This window comes from Chroicocephalus ridibundus, chromosome 1, assembly GCF_963924245.1.
Source record: "Chroicocephalus ridibundus chromosome 1, bChrRid1.1, whole genome shotgun sequence".
In the NCBI taxonomy this organism is placed as follows: domain Eukaryota; kingdom Metazoa; phylum Chordata; class Aves; order Charadriiformes; family Laridae; genus Chroicocephalus; species Chroicocephalus ridibundus.
In genome coordinates this window covers 213,522,873-213,540,013 of record NC_086284.1, presented here as the reverse complement: position 1 = coordinate 213,540,013, position 17,141 = coordinate 213,522,873, and the positions used below count along the sequence as shown (strand labels likewise).

At 41.5% G+C, this 17,141-nt stretch overlaps 1 protein-coding gene across 2 annotated transcripts in view; it reads right to left on the bottom strand.

Annotated features, from left to right (window-relative positions):
* UPF2 (UPF2 regulator of nonsense mediated mRNA decay) overlaps nt 1–11,617 on the bottom strand; it is a 69,685-nt gene extending 58,068 nt beyond the window's left edge. For both annotated transcript variants that reach the window (XM_063323624.1, XM_063323625.1), the window contains exons 1-4: nt 11,517–11,617; nt 6,845–7,224; nt 5,000–5,779; nt 661–821 (exon numbers count right to left, since the gene is read on the bottom strand). In XM_063323624.1, the coding sequence (XP_063179694.1) occupies nt 661–821; nt 5,000–5,779; nt 6,845–7,206 (1,303 nt within the window). In that variant the 5' untranslated portion in view covers nt 7,207–7,224; nt 11,517–11,617. The remainder of the gene's footprint in view (nt 1–660; nt 822–4,999; nt 5,780–6,844; nt 7,225–11,516) is intronic.
* Nucleotides 11,618–17,141: the final 5,524 nt, after the last annotated feature.

Genomic DNA, 17,141 nt, shown 5'->3' with positions numbered 1-17,141 from the left:
AAGATTCAAGATCACTTCAGACAAAAAAATGATGGAATGGAATCACAGAATGGTTTAGGTTGGAAGAAACCTTAAAGATCATCTAGTTCCAATCCCCCTGCCATCCACTCACGATTTCAACAACATCTCTAAGTCTAAAATTTGAGATTCATTAAGACATTGAATAGCTTTGCCAGTTAAATCCTGTACTTCTCCTGAGGAGTTCAGAGAGCCACTTAGTGACTTACCTGGCTTAACAGTATGTTCCTGCTCGTAACATCATGACCCAAAATGGAATTCAAGTTCATTTTTTAACAATATCAGATTTTAAAACTCTAACATATACAGTTCTTTAAGTATTAAAAAATGTATTATATTAAATGGGAAGGATTAGTTTTTTTTTTTTGGTTTCCATTTATTCCTATGTTACCTGAAACAAATCTAAAGCGATATTTCTTAAGTTACCATAACTACACAGTATATACAATAGTTACAGGTACACATTAGGTTTAATTACTTTAATAAAAACCTATGTATTATTCATTCATTGATATCCTTAAAAGGGAAAGCCTAAATAAAAAGAAATCAATAGAAAGAACACATGGGTAACAGGGTTTGGTTAGCTTTCCCACCACATCCAAGCCACGTCCAGCACCTTACTTGCTTTAGAAGATGGCTTACCCTCAGGTGTTGGTTTCTCTTGGGGAAGGTCTGGCATATTTTCATCCAAAAGATCAGCTAGAGATTGAGAATTTGCCAACAGCTTCTGATACGACATTGCAAATTCCTCATATTGCTTGTGTCGATCTTCACTCAGCTCTCCCTTGGAGTGAAGAATGCGCCTACAAGCATCAAAGTTACAGTAAGATGACCTTTTTTCTTAAAATAATTTGAGCTATGATGAACCACTACCCATTTCTCTGAGCAAAGACAACCTTCCCTCTCCGAGGGAACTGTGAGAATACCAGTTTAGACCACAATAGCAAAAGTTTGAGGAATACTATTTTTTTTTCCTCCAACCAACCATACTGAATTACCAACTTCAATATCATTGAGGGTCGTACAGTCACAAAAGCTCTAACTTCAATATCCAAAGAGAAAGGCTAACTTTTTTCTTCTGCCATGATTATCTACAACAGTCCTGCATTACAAAAATACTTTTAAAGTTAAAACATTCAACTTACACGAAAGCTGGATAAAAGCTGCGTTCCATCTGTAACAATACATTTCCATGTCATTCAAATGGGCAACCATTGCCAGGAGGCTCAAGAAAAGTTGCATGTTAAGACCAGCCCATTAATTTTCCAACAAACCAAATTATCTCAAGGCAATCAGTCCAAATTAAGAGCTGTTACATTTTTCACTTGCTCTTCGTTTTCTTTTATGAAACTCTCCACACTTATTTTAAATTCTCATTTTTAAAATTGAAATCCACTGCCAAAAGCAACTTGCATTTGAAGGAGCATAATCACTGTTACAAATGCACAGTAAAGCAGCTTCAGGATTACATGCACAACAGTACAACTCAATTTTCTTACCAAACTTTTTTTAGACAAAATTTAGATTTAGACAAAAACATATCAAGAACTTTCAGTAGTTTGATCCAAATATACAGAACAAGGCAATCTCTGCTAGTACAAAGCTTGCCATGGGAGGCTGATGAAAGACTGTCATCCTTGATTCTAGGTTAACCAAGAATAGGCTGGTTGCTCATTAGCAACGGTCTAGTTTGTCCTCAGCTAAGGCTCCTAAAAAGTGCATCCATGACATGATCCACTCTGCGTGAATAGTTCTTACATGGATGAGGCACAATCAGTTCTTTACCAGTAAAGGACAGTTCGGGCCAGCTTAGCTGTTTAGGGACCTATTACAGCAAATGCACAAATGGGCTCAGATCAAACATGGCCTTTCACAGAGAAGCTGCCAAAAAGAGCCTAGCATGTCTCCAATTTGTTTTACAGTAGCTTGAATAATGCTAGTAACATTGGACTAACATGCTGTAACCACTGACAACTCACCCTGCACTGTGATGAAAGCATCAGAAGATAAAATTTGAAATAAGGTGCAGATGTCTTAATTCCCAAAGTAGGTTGCATCATTACATTATCATTAGACATTTATTAAGCAATAAGTATACAATCCCATTCTTGCCAAAAGACTCAAACATTTTATGGCATAAAAATTCTAAAGCAGTTTAGGCAATGTAAGTTGAGGGATAACAATCTTGGCTTTTTTCAGTTACAGATTAATTGTAAAACAAAAGTCATCTTTGTACACAACATTCACAGGGTGAGCAACAAAATCCCTGTCTGCTCAGAACCAAAACTTGACATAGATGTCTTGCTAGAGGACAAGAAGCAGTAACATCAGCAAAAATTCCTATTTCTTGACCCTCTTACAAAAACACACCTATATAACATGTATTACCTGCTTCTGCAGAGCAGGAAAAACTAACAAATTAAATAACCACTAAATTTCTGAAGTGCAGTAGTTCAAAAAAGATGTTAAGTGCCAATTCATAGCCTTTCCATGGAGGCAGCTATCCATTAGGTACATATTTTAAGTTTAAAATAGACCAGCAGCTTCATAAACATGAGCACTGAAGCTCTGTGCTATTATTAAAAAACAAAAAAGCCAAGTGCTGTAACAGTACAAGTTTCAGTTCTCAGTTTCAGTTCCCAAAAGACAAGTGTTAACAAATTCAAGCAAGCTAAAGCATACTAAGCAAACTTTTAAAGCACAACTCATTTTTGAATACAATTAGAAGTACAGCATATAGTACTTATCTTACTTTATGTCTCTTCAGAATTTCACAAAGTACCACAATGCAAGTTCAGCAGATCTTAAACACATCCTTAATTTAGACAAAAGAAGTTTCTTCCACATCTAACACTCATTTTCAAAAACTCACACTAGAGTTTGAGAATCAAGTCGTTTCCTTCCAGTGACACAGCCTGCATACGTTTTGCTGTGCCCTTAGCTGTGTAACCAAACAACCATCAGGTTCTACTGTCAAAGCGTAACTCAAGGTAGTTTTCTTTATTATCCACTTGCAGAAACCCTTATGTCTAATAATGCTTTAATTTTACCTAAACAATTCAACAGGTAACACAATATTAAAGCACTGCTAAGGTTAGCATATTAATTTTCCGGTAACTCAACCAATCTGTACAGCTTGAATTACTTCACAGACACTGTCCTGACACAGGTAAATCCAAGACATGTTTACTTGACAACATGTCATAACCTGGACATGTGACACTGGTGATGCACAAGAGGGAACAGTTCGCTCCCTGTTCACTTCACCAGTTCTGGAGTAACAATGGAAATAAAAGCTGTTGCTTTCAGCAAAGTGGATCGGGTTTCAAATATAGATGACCATTTTTTTTCCCCCCCAATAGGATCATTCCTTTTTAAAAAAAAAAAAATGAAACAACAACAAAAATAAACCAACCACAAACCAACGAAAACCCAATAACACATCTCCACAACCACTTTTCAGAAATCCACAGTTCAGGAAGATTTCTATAGTATTCACAGCCTTCTTGTCAGGCAAGCTCTGTCTTTGACCTCATGCCTTGCACATCCTCAGCGTGCAAATGCCAAGCATCTCTCTTGTTACAGACACATTATAAGCAAATAAAATTAGCCAGGAAAGTTTCTGGATGTCTTGTATCTTTAACAAAACTTATTCCTCAACTTTTATTAAGCAGCTACTATAAACATCTAAAAGTTCAGACACAGATAAATAATAAAATTATCTTCATCCAGTGATAAACTATACTTTTTCACATTCCTTCCCCAAAACAAAGCTTTGCACTGAAGTTCAGGGCATTCAGATCAGGGGCATAAAGAGTCTCTAGTCTGATCTGCTCAAAGCAGGCTCAATGATGAGATTGGACCAGGCTGCCCAAGGCTCTATCCAGTCATTTTTATCTAGTTGTGCAAGTAAACATTGAAGTGTATTTTCCTCTCCCAGATCACTTACGTTCTTTCTTCTTCGTGGTTTCTTAACGTTCTTTGCATCTCTTGGAAATTTTTTTATATTTTATTTCCTACCATACAGACTTTATAACACTCACTCTTTAAAACTCCAGCCAGAACCAATTATTATTGGGAAAGTATAAAAGTTTATATTCATTAACTTTAAAAAAAATAACTAAGTCAATAACACACTTTAAAGTAATAAGGTACTTGGCAGAAATAATAGTAGCTCAAAAGTCAGTTTATGGCCCTGTGAAATACACCACTTAGTTGATCCAGACCGGGTGGGACACAACAGAATACCCATTAGCACAATGGATCCAAGTTTAAAGTCCGGGAACATCAAATTTCAACATATTGCAAGCATGCATTTGGCTCTGGACTGATGTTCAGCCTTTCACTTGAAACCTGTGCCTACACACAGCAACGCATTCATTTCTGCCTGCCTAGAACCCTTCCAAACAGATTTAAGAAGGACTTATGTTTTAAGACCTTCAATATTTCACATAGACATTTAAGAAGATTCAAATCAAATTGTCTATACCCTCCAACATTTTAATACATAAAATTTACCCACACTAAAGTCTAAGGGATACCTTGTCAATCTAACCTAATTTTTCCTCCGTACTGGTACACTAAAAAAAGTTAACAAGCCAAAGCCATTGTGGCATATGCTCCGTTAGATACGTGTGGGTGGAAAGGGAGAAATCAGATTGTGCCAACTGGAAAAGGACAGTACCAGCTGGAAAAGAAACATTACTCTCAAGCTGCCAAGGGAGCATCACCAAACTAATAGAGTTAAGCGAATTAAAGCTAAAGGTCAACCTCCCTTTTCTTTAAAGATATTCAAAGAGTCTGTTTGGTTTCTGCTTTTTAAGTATACAGAGCAGATTTAGAACTTTTTTTAGATATATTGCAGAATACTTATCTTCTACACACCACTAACAGACTGTGTTTACAAATACTGCAACAAATCCAGGCATTTCTAAATAAACTTTTTTCCCCAAAAAAATAAAAAGCAACATTCAAGTGTCACCTGTTTTGTCTTTCAATATTTTGTAGCTCCCTGTGGTCCCTTTTCAGGTGTTTGGTCAAAGACGTAAAGTATTCCTTCAACAAATTCTGGAAGGGCTGTTGTTTCTCTGGGCTAATTATCTCACTAGGAGGAAAGCTCAAGTTAAACTTCTCTGCAACAGTTTTTACTTTCCTTGGCACCAAACCAGCAATGTCATCTCCACAGTGCCGACAAAAGCTGATAACAACAGAAACATGAGTGTGGGATTCTCGATCAGCATTAATAATATTTTTAAGCTGCTCATAGATTAAAGAGAGACCTTCCTTGTCAGTGAAAATCCCAACTATTGTCAATTCTGCAATGAAACGCAGATCAGTTCTTAACTTGGTAATGTTAGGAGTCTTCTCTTCCTTCCTTGCTTCAAAATGTTTTTTCCAAGCCTGAAGTAACGAAGGAGCAAAATCAGCATAGCGCTGGTGAAAGAGGGAACACAAGTGCACAGCGCAGTTCACATCTGATATTTTCAGTTTGGCTTCCACAATAGAAGCTACTGCTTCTGCAATGTATTTGCTTAAGTTCAGGCTATTAAAGTCATGGGACAAGGAGTCCCTTTGTTGCTCTGTAATGGTTTTCAGCTTCTTAACAAAAGCTGTGTTCTTCTTCAGACTGGAATCTAGTCTGCTGAAGAAGTTTTCCTCAGGGCGATTGTCTGGTGCATTCTGGTTTTTGCTGCGGAGCTCTTTTCTTGCCTGATGGCGCTCCCAAGCTTCCTGGTGGAGCTGATGTGCTTCCTCTTTTTCTCTAAGAGAAATAAAAATTAGTCATTTTCATTACAGAACCTTACTTTCACGTTAACAGTTCAAAGAAAAAAAAAAAGTCATAGTTGGAAACCCTCCAGTAGTTCTAAAGACAGTTTCCCCTTAATACTCTATTTTTAAATATTTAACAAGGTAATCCTAGAAAGCTAAAGCACCTGCTTCATAAACTACTTTGTTTAATTTTTTGCTGCAAAAGGCAAGCACTACTTGTTAAAAACCTAAGTTTCAAACATACGCAGAACATATTAATTCCAGCAGACTTAGAAAATGTAAACGTAAAACTCCATTTATTCCAGGCAGAGATGAAGTGCTTACAGAAGAGGACAACCACCTTTCAACAGGTTACTGTATTACACAGTTAAGGGAAATCTTTTATTCCCAGACTACTGAAACCACATAGAAAATTTTAAATAGGTGAAATACATCTGTCCCAGCTAGAATTCAGCTATGACATTGCCTCCGTCTCACAAAGTGACATATTTCAAACACAAGAATGTCTAGAATCTTGGATTTATCAGTCTAAAGATGCCATCGTCCACACTGCAATACCTTTTGATAACATAGTAAGAAACACTGTCTTGGTAACGTCACATACTAAACTGTCAGGTTACATTCTCTGTTTGCCATCCAGGTATCAATTGTCTATGCTTGATTAAAAGAAATTACAGCCATCCCCCACAGTAGATTTGCTCCTGTTACGGTCTGTGGACCTGTTAAAGCCTGTATTCCCAATTTTATGACACTAACACTTCTCCATCTTAAATGAAACTGTGCTTCTTCGCTCAATCATATTTGTGCATTATATGGTCATCACATGGAGAACACTATCACAAACCTGTATTAGAGACTAAAGCAACAGAGGTTAGAGGTTAAAACTCAAAACTACATAGAAGTCATAAAGCATGCTCTGCTAGCCATGTAAAATTTATAACACTACACACAACTTATAATAAGTAACTCAAGCAGTTCATCTTTCATAATTCTGTCCACAGCCCTGACAGCAGGACTACAGCATTCCACACAATTAAACCATTAAAAGACAACTTACTTCAATTGGGCAGCCGCTTCTTCTTGTTTCTTTTTCTCTTCCTCCTCTAGTTTCTTTTTCTCCTCTTCTTCAAGTTTCTTTTTTTCTTCCTCTTCTTTCTTCTTTTGCTCTTCTTCTGCCTTTACTTTATCCTCTTCTTTTTTCTTCCGCTCCTTGTCATCTTTTTTTCTTTTATCCTCTTCCAGTTTTTTCTTTTTATCTTCAGGAATCTTTAACGTCTCTCTCTTCATGCCAACCTTGACATCTTCTTTTGGCTTCTCCCTGGTGCTCACTGGTCGCCTTTCACTAAATTCTTTTTCTTTATTATTTAAGAGAGATTCTTTTTCTTCCATATTTGCTGGCTTTTTGCGCTCAGCTGGCATTGTGTTACCCAGGCAAGTCTGCAGAATCACAGGAAAAGAAGTACTTTTAACTTGTTGTTGATACATAAAGTCACTTTCACAGCACACCCATACTCACTTAGTTCTTAACTAAGTAAGATAACTCATCAATGCCTGACTCAGAGTAAAATACAAGTTTAAGGTTAAGTTTTCTTGAACTAAGCAATGGACCTAACAACAGGTAAAAACTAATCATTTTGTTATAGTGTTGTACTGCAAAGTTGTCTTCAGCATGAGTTGTTAAGTAAAATCATTTGAAGTTTCTGCAAGTTGAGGAATACAAGAGCTTGGAATATAAACAGTAGCCCACATGGAAAAAAAATATGCAAGACTGATGGAAGCAAAGTACTCCCAACTTAAAAATGAATAAAAATATCCAATTCATCAGCACCTGTGCCTCACTGTCCTTTCTACACATCTAAGAACACTCCCCATTCCACTACCTCTACTTAGGATCATAGGATAATGCAGGTTAGATGGGACTTCAAGGGGTTCAGCCTCCTGCTCAAAGCAGGGTCAACTATGAGGTCAGACAAGATTGCTCTAGGCTCCAATCTTGAAAGTTTCCAAAGAAGACAACTGCATCACCTCTCCAGCCAACCTGCTCCAATGCCTGCCTGTCCTCATTGTTAAAAGGCATCATCTCATTCCCCTCTTTCCTTACCTCTCCCCAAGACTTCCCCAGTCACCTAAAGCACTCTTCCATATAGCACAAGTACCAGCTGGAAAAGTGTGCTGTGCTGACTAAGATGTACACACAAACCTCCCTACCAGCAGAAGAAATGGAAGCAATAGTGGAAAGGCTACAATTATCAAGAGTTATCAAAGGCTCCAATTTGTATCTCCTTCTACTCAACCCATGTTTTTCCGAGTAGTTGTAGGAGCTTTAGCATGTCTGGGGTTTCTAGCCCTCTAATCTTTAGTTTAATTTGGCTAAGAATACAAAAGATAACAAATACTGAACAAAAAAGGATAGAATCACAGAATAATTTAGATCAGAAGGAAAACTCTGGAGGCCACCTATTCCATTTTGACACTCATTTATGGAAGTGAGACCATCAAATCAGCATTGCTTAAACAAGTACTAGCAAATTTGGCTCCCTAATGCATGTCTACAACTACAAGGTTTCACAGCTTAACATTTCAAACATGCTGATCTACATCATCTTAAAACAGTATCCTTAAATCAGTACTTAACCAAGAGGAAAAAAAAAAAAGATATCAACAAAACACAGACAATTAAGCAGCCCCCCAAGCCCCTTCATATTAAAGGCCTGAACTAATTTTTCCATTTCTGTAGGCCAATTAAGTGGGACCTGTTCCTCACAGATCCACCTGGCAGATGCAAATCCTCTACATGTTCTGTTTCAAATTCAACAATAACAGTTTATTCATCTTTTCTCACTACAAATCCACATTGGAAATTCCATCAGTTTGAGACAACTAAACTATCTCTCCCACCGTTTTTAACAATTAACAAGAGGGGTTTGAAAGGGAAGCTTTTAGCATTTAAACATCACTGTAATATCTTACTAGGAAGACTAGGTCCATTAGAACATTGCATGAGACACTGATAATTTTATTAAAGTGTTTTTCACCAAGAAGTCTATTAAACAAGAAAACAGAGTAATACATTCATTTAAAAAAAAAAAAAAAGGCGTTAAATGCTGAAAGATGATAAATTAGGAACCAAGTTTAAAAAGGAAAACATCATCAGAAAACAGTTGTTTGATTAAAGAAATGCTGGAAAGGTATGTCACATTTACAATACTCCAGCTTTTATCTTTGTCCCCCACACCTGTTGTTAGCAGGGTATCCAATTACAAATGGGAAAGAAAAACCCAACAAAATAAAATATGCAGCTACACACGTAACTTCTAAAACATGGTCACTTACAAGATTATTACAGTACTCAAAATCTTACTAAATTTAGGAACAAAGAATTATGTTTTAAAGATGTATCTGACATTTGCTTGTATAAAAGCAAAATAGAGAAGATGGGACAAAAAGAAAAGAGATGGAGCATAATTGGGTACATTGTGATTTCAACCACAAAGCAGTACTATCTGCTTTTTCCCCCATAAACACTGGTGACCAAAATAACCCCAACAATAGATTTCTATCCTGTATCACATAATACATATGTTACACTACTCCTCACTACCTGCTATGTATATAGCTCCTTATCTCTCAAACCCTTCCAAACGCACTGCCAGCTCATTTATGTCAACCAACCACCAATAGCAGGAGGCAGGCAGTGCAGTTGCTGCCTCCAAACTATACGCACACCGATGCGCTGGTCAGCATGCCAGTGTCAGCTAACAGCACAGGCAAAACAGAACTGTCCACTGAGCATATGCTATAGCCCTTCCCTTAGCAGGAATGTTAATTTATACCTTGTTACTTTTCCTCAGCTGCCAGTTATCTTAAGATCGGTAGGGAGTTTATATCTTCAGAACATCTGCCTAAATTCACTGAAACTGTCCCGAAACGTTCAAAACTTGTAGGAAGCAGAGAAAAAAAAAAGCAACAGGTTTGCTTAGGCCTCATTTACATGGGAAATAAGGCTGAAGATATACAGTTTGGTCCAGATTAAGGGAATGCTGAGGAAACATTAAGAGAAACTTAATCATTAAGAGAACTTGTATTTAATACCTAATGTTTATGTGAACGTACTGATGAAGAGGCAAGATAATGACATGAAGTTCATAAGCCAATAGATAGGAAGAACTGATACTCACAGTTGAAAACTAGAAAGGGCAGAGGAGACAGATACAAGACAAGCTTTCCATATGCTTTTGGACTCTCGGCAGTCCATTTTTGTAGTGACATTTAGATACTTTAACATTCTATCTTAGTTTTATCACTTACAGATGCAATTTTTCCAGAATAAATGATTTATCTTAATTTTTCATTACTTGACCTACCTTATTCTTACTTAAGAAATGTTTTATTGTAACTGAATTTCTACGTAGTCCTTTTCATACTAATCTCAGAATTTGAAAAGATGATGGGATTGGGTTCACGAGTCTCTAGGCTTGGAAACTTAAGAAACAGGTCTTAAAATACACAGGCAACATTTAAGAACAAGCACCTACGTACTTACTCTCAAAGAAACCAAAAATTCATAGAAGGTATTCAGCATCACTAACCTAGTAACCATTCAAAATAAAAGGATAAACATCAACACCTTGGCCCAATATGCTTACATCCTCTCAAATCAATAAAAATAGACTACTGTCACAGACTGCAGTACCATGAGCCATAATCTCAATCCTTGCAAATGCAAGTATGGGGTGAAGAAATATGGCTTTATTAAACTAAGAATACTGGGATTTTTCACTTTTTTTCAACTGATCACATAAACATTCCTTTATGCAGCTACTCTATTACAAAAGTGATAAAGAAGATAAAGAATGTAGGCAAGATGTCCAACTTTTGACCAGCTGAAAAACCTCAAAGAGCAACAAACTTCTTCATCGCTAGAAAATTAAAAGCTTCAAGAACTGAAATGTAATAAAAGCTTCTCTTAAAGTAAGGGAAGGAACATAACAAAAATACCACGGTCAGTCAGATGAAAATAAACTTAGCCACAAGTTTTGAAAGATGAGACGCAGAGCAAGACAGGAAATTATAGTGCAGAGAAAGAAGCCCCCCCACTACACACAGGCGGGGAAGGCAGACGTGCCTAACCAGCCAGGCAGTTTTACTTTCGATTCCATACATCTCAAAGAAAGTGTTTTGCTGTCAGATCTGCAGGAACAGGCTTTTCACTGGGGGAAAATAAAAGAGGCCTAACAGACAAGTCACTAAATATACACAGAGCAAGAGGCTCCTTGGCCAAAAACCCTCCTCGCTTCCCTCTAGACACCCCTACAAATGTAAACCCAGGCAGGCGGGCTCTCCAACGACCCGGCCACCTGCCCGGGCTCTGCCTTCCCCGCTGAGAAAAACAGCCGCCTGCCCCGCTCCCTGCCACCGCCTCTCGGTGCCCTGCACGCACCCTCACCTCCCCAGCCCTTCCTTCTCACCTAACACCCCCCCACCCACCTCACCCCTCCCTTCTCGTCACCCCCACCGCTTACTCCTCCTCACCCTCACAGCCCCCTCTACCCCAGGACGCCTCAGCCCCGAGGAACCCTCTCCCCGCGCCGCCTCACGGCCCCCGCCTCTGGCAGGCCCTCCCACCGGGCCCTCTTCCCCACACACCGCGGCGCCGCCCGCCCGCTCCACCCTCCGGGCCGCTCTACCCCGAACGGCTCGCGTGGCCCCACCACCCCCGGCCCAGCTACCTCCGCCCGGTGCAGACATCGGCCCGGCCCGCCGGGAAGCGCCGACTCCTCCACCCGCCACAGCCCCCACCCCGAGGCCCCCTCGCTCTTCTCCCCTCACGACGCCCGCCGCGCTCCCTCCTGGGGCGCCCGGCGCGCTGCCTGACCGACGGCAACGCCCCGAGTCCGCTCGCACCGCCCGCACCTCGGCGTCGAGGCACGATAGAAAGGGTGGCGTCCCCGAATCGTCCCGTCGCCTGCCTTCCGGAAGGCTCGGTGAGCCGCGCTTTCCGACGGGTGGCGGTCAGGCAGCGCGGAGGGCAGCCCCGGGTCGGGGTCCTGACGGCGGACGGCCCTGCTCGGGTTACCGGGAGGCTGCGGAGCCGGAAGTGGCGGAGGAAGGCGGGGGGGAGGCTTGGCGGCTCCGTCCCTCACGGCGGCGGGGGGAGTGTGTGGGGGGATATAGGTCCTGAATGGCGCTTTCTTGGTGGCCTCAGCAGCACGATTCGGCTTGTCGCCCCGCGTGACGTCACTGCTGTGACGTGTCTCTGGCCGTGAGGCGTCAGGGCGCGTCACGCTGGTCGTTATGTCAGGGTGGTGTCTCTGAGGGGGGGAACTCGGGTGGGCCCACCCGGCACGGCGCTGCTTGGTCTGGGCAGGTTGTCACTGGGATAAAATACTAGGAATAACAGGGGCATAGTACCAAGTTATGACCTAATCTGATGATTTAATGGATGTTCTCTTGCATTTTGTAGTCTAAATCTGACTTTGTCCTCCTGCCCTGCCCAGTGTTCTTGTCTGGACATCTGAAGGCATTTCACAGTGGTAAATTTAGTTGCACAAAACCTCCCCGTTTACTCGAAACGCTTATGATCCACGTCTGGGCACGATGGTGGCTCTTGGGCAACCCCAAAATCACAGACTCACAGAATGGTAGGGAGTGGAAGGGACCTCTGGAGACCATCTAGCCCAACCCCCTGCCAGAGCAGGGTCACCCAGAGCAGGTGGCACAGGAACGCGTCCAGGCGGGGTTTGAATGTCTCCAGAGAAGGAGACTCCACCACCTCTCTGGGCAGCCTGTGCCACGGCTCTGACACTCAGGGTAAAGAAGTTCCTCCTCGTGTCGGGATGGAGCTTCCTGTGTTCCAGCTTGTGCCCGTTGCCCCATGTCCTGTTGCCGGGCACCACTGAAAAGAGCCTGGCCCCATCCTCCTGACACCCACCCTTTCAGTATTTATAAGTGTTGATAAAATCCCCCCTCAGCTGTCTTTTTTCCAGACTGAAAAGACCCAAATCCCTCAGTCTTTCTTCATGAGAGATGTTCCAGTCCCCTAATCATCTTGGTAGCCCTTTGCTGTACCCTCTCCAGCAGTTCCCTGTCCCTCTTGAACCAGGGAGCCCAGAACTGGACACAGCACTCCAGGTGTGGCCTCACCAAGGCAGAGTAGAGGGGGAGGATGACCTCCCTCGACCTGCTGGCCACACTCTTCTTGATGCAGCCCAGGATGCCATTGGCCTTCTTGGCCACAAGGGCACATTGCTGGCTCATGGTCATCCTGTTGTCCACCAGGACTCCCAGGTCTCTTTCAGCTGAGCTGCTCTCCAGCAGGTCAGCCCCCGACCTGTCCTGGTGCACGGGGTTATTCCTCCCCAGGTGCAGGACCCTACACTTGCCCTTATTGACTTTCATAAGGTTTCGAAATTTGCCCGAGCTGGAAAATGCTGGTGCCACCCTGAATTTCAGAGTGAAACTGGTATTTATTCTACATGTAGGATCCAGATTGTTAAGCAGCAAGATTTCTGACTGAAGGTTTTTCTTAGGAATGGCGAGGTGTTTACACCCCTCTAGACTTAGAATGAGCACACACAGATATTTGGCCATGACAGTACGCGCAGGCCTGGATGTGCATAATGAGATTATTCAGCTGTTAAAGCCACCTTTTATTCAGAGGCAAGAGTCAGCCCAAATACAAGACTCTGTTTACTGATGCAGAGTTTGAGGTGTACTCTGCCAACTGGTACAGGACTAGACAGGTTGTTTTTTTTCCCCACGAAAAAGCTCTCCACCCTGTTCTTTAACTTCATTGCTCATTTCGCAGGCACATCTAAAAAACTCTTTCTGGAAAAGTTTGAAAGGATGAAGTCATGCTTGTTATTTATACAGATCATTCAAGTGTCCCTGCTAAACAAAGATCTTATTTACTTGCCAAACTATCTTGAGTTACCACGTTGATTAATCTGATTCACTAGAGTAGAGAAGATTAACGTGCTGAACAGAGGGAAAAAAAGGGGTTAAATGGGGAGGGTAACTCATGTTGGTGTTGGCACTTTGTTTTCCAAAGCCACCAATCCTGTAGCCTGTCAGTGGATGCCTCTGAATTATTCTTTTTTGGGTCTGGTTTGAAAAGGCAGACTCAGCGTTACATTAGGCTTAAGTATCAGTTTCAGTGGCATTACATCAAGAAATGTTGGCTTACTTTCTTTTGAAGCATGATATTGCTGCCTTTTCTAACATGAATAAAATGCGCTATCGCTACAATTTTGAAAGGAAACAAAAGCTCCTGTTTTTATACCACATTCCCACACAGCTACGACTATGTTGGAACTGTCTTTTGTAAAGACCGTGCAAGTAAATCTTGTTTTACCTTTGATAGCTCAGAAAGCTTTTCCGTATAAAGTACCTGTTTCATTTGTGTACGTACTGATCAAGTTTTCCTACTAATTTACCAAAACGAAAACCAGGTAGATCTAATTTCCTGAGTCTCAGATATAAAGCATGTCTTTCATGGTTTTTTTTAATTCCTGAAGCTCTTCTTCACAACTTTTTCAATATGTTTCCTCAATTACTGGCACCAAACATGCACACAGTATTCAGAAAGGAATCACAGTTGTGCCAAATACTGGCCTAATGTGGAATCTGTAGGTGTACTCAGTATTTCCTTGTAGCCAAATCCAGAAAATTATCTTTTTTGCCAAGTGAGCCGATATTCATATAACTTCTTTAGACCCATCTGTTTTATTCCCATGATTTTTGGAGATTACTTATAGTCACTGTTTCCTAGAAAAGAGTGACATTTTAGTGCACATACTCTTTCAAGGTGTACAAGCTTGTGTCTCATGCTGTTAAAATAAATCACACATTTGGTTATGTCCAGTCCATCTTGACACCAAGATAACCTTTCTTCACCACGTACCTCCATCTGACAAACTTTGTCAGGACTTTGTGAGCGGTTTTCTCAGGTTGATATAACTACTAAAGTGGCAAGGACTGTAATCCCTTTAGAAATACTCCCAGCTGATGATGATTTTCTATTTAAAATTTTGCAAGTTCATATCTCTTAGGTAGTCAGACACATACTATTTAGTATATACAAACTTGATTTTGAAGCATTTCTAGTTTTCTTCGCCAGAACACCAGGTAGTACTGAATCAGCCTCACGCAGGAGTGTTCTCTAGGACAGTCTCTCTGCATCAGAAGAGTCAGGGCAGGAGCGTCCCCTTGCAGAGCCGGAGCATGTGCCCTTAGCAGCAGTGTTTCTGCTGGCGCAGGTAACACGTTCTCACATTTAGACATGAACCAAAGTCAACAAACCCGTTTATTGAACTAGATATTGTTACAGCAAGGCTTTTGCCACGTGTAATCATGTCCTGTGCAAGATGATTATGCTGGCAAAAGTCTGCAAAGTACTTTAAATCTTTATTAACTGAATTTTGAATCACAGAAAAAACCCAACAAGTTGACTTGATGAGATATATATTCCATAAACCCATGCTTAGAATTGATTAAACCGGTGAGCCCATATATACAAATATTCTGTTACTTCTCCAAGATCCACAGTGTGTGACTGAACCATTTAATTTTGTCCTTTTTAACTTCAGATGATTTTTACCATTCAAACCTATTCCTCCTATCAGTGTTAATTGGGAAATATCCAAGAGGCTCTCTACCTGCTCTAAAGCAAAGCCATGTTGATATCTGCTATTTGACTGATATTTGCCCAAGAACTGCGGAAAAGTATTTCATCATCATGAGATCTGCCTGCAACATTTGTCTTTTTCCCCAAGCACAGAATAGAAATATTTATCTATACCCACCTTTTCTGCCTCTTTACTGGCAAGTCCACAAAATCGTATAATGTTGCAACAATATTTTCAAGGTCCCTTTGTCCTAATATACATTGAAAAAATCAATATTCAAAGGCACATTTCTACTATGCTTTACTGTGTTGGCCACACGTCAGTTGTCCTTCTATAGCTGTATCCTTTTGCCTTCTGTGCAGCTTTAAAGGTCATTCACTTTTATTCTTCTCCCACATTGGCTGTTTAAAATCTGCATAAAACCAACTGTATAAGCCTCAAGGAACTCAAGTGGCCCCTCTCCAAGAACTACGTATATCATAAAATCCCTGGCCAACTGCGGTGTCATAACTGATTCAGTTGCAAAATCCAGTTCCACCTGTTCCAAAAGCACATAACCATGGTTTGATTTGAAGAAGAAAATAATCTTTGATTTCCCTGTTGTGAAGGCAGTCTATGAAGTAGATTCATGAGCACAACCAAGGGTAACTTGCCAGTATCCCTCCTGCCTCCCAGGCCCGCAGTCACACAAAGTTTACAGAATCACAGAATGGTTGAGGTTGGAAGGAACCTCTGGAGGTCATTTGGTCCACCTGTCCCTGCTCAACCAAAGCTACCTAGCGTCAGTTTCCCAGATGGCTTTTGAATACCTCCCAAGGATGGAGACTCCACAACATACCTGGATATCCTCTTTGATCATTTGGTTACCCTCACAGTGAAAAGATGTTTCCTGATGTTGAGACAGAGCCTCCAGTGTTTCAGTTTGTGCCCATTGCCTCTGGTCCTGTCACTGGGCACCACTGAAAAGAGCTTGGCTCCGTCCTCTTTCCACCCTCCTTTCAGTTATTTACACACATTGGTAAGAACGCCCCGAGCCTTCTCTTCTCCAGGCTGAACAGTCACAGCTCTATCAGCCTTTCCTCACATGTGAGGTGCTCCAGTCCCTTCATCATCTTTGTGGCCCTTCGTTGGGTTCTCTCCAATATGTCCATGTCTGTCTTGTACTGAGGAGCCCAGAACTGGACAGGTGTGGCCTCACCAGTGCTGAGTAGAGGGGACCTGCTGGCAATACTTTATCTAATGCAGCCCAGGATACCATTCGCCATCTTTGCAGCAAGGTCACTTTGCTGGCTCATGTTCAACTTGGTGTACACCAGGACCCCCAGGTCCTTTTCTGCTAAGTTCCTTTCCAGCTAGGCGGCCCCCAGAATGTACTGGTGCATGGGGTTGTTCCTCCTCAGGTGCAGGATTTTCCACTTCTCCTTGTTGAACTCCATGAGGTTGCCATCAGCCCACTTCTCTGGTCTGTTGAGGTCCCTCTGGATGGCAGCATGACCCTCTGGTGTATCAGGCACTCCTGCTAGTCTTACTTTCTAAGGGTACCTTCTGCCCCACCATCCCCATCGTCAACGAAGACGTTAAACAGGACTGGACCCACTACAGACCCTTGGGTACGCCGCTAGTTACTGCCCTCCAACTGGACTTTATGCCACCGATCACCACCCCCTGGGCCTGGCCATTCAACCAGTTTTCAGCCCACCTCACTGCTCCTCCAGCCCACGCATCAAC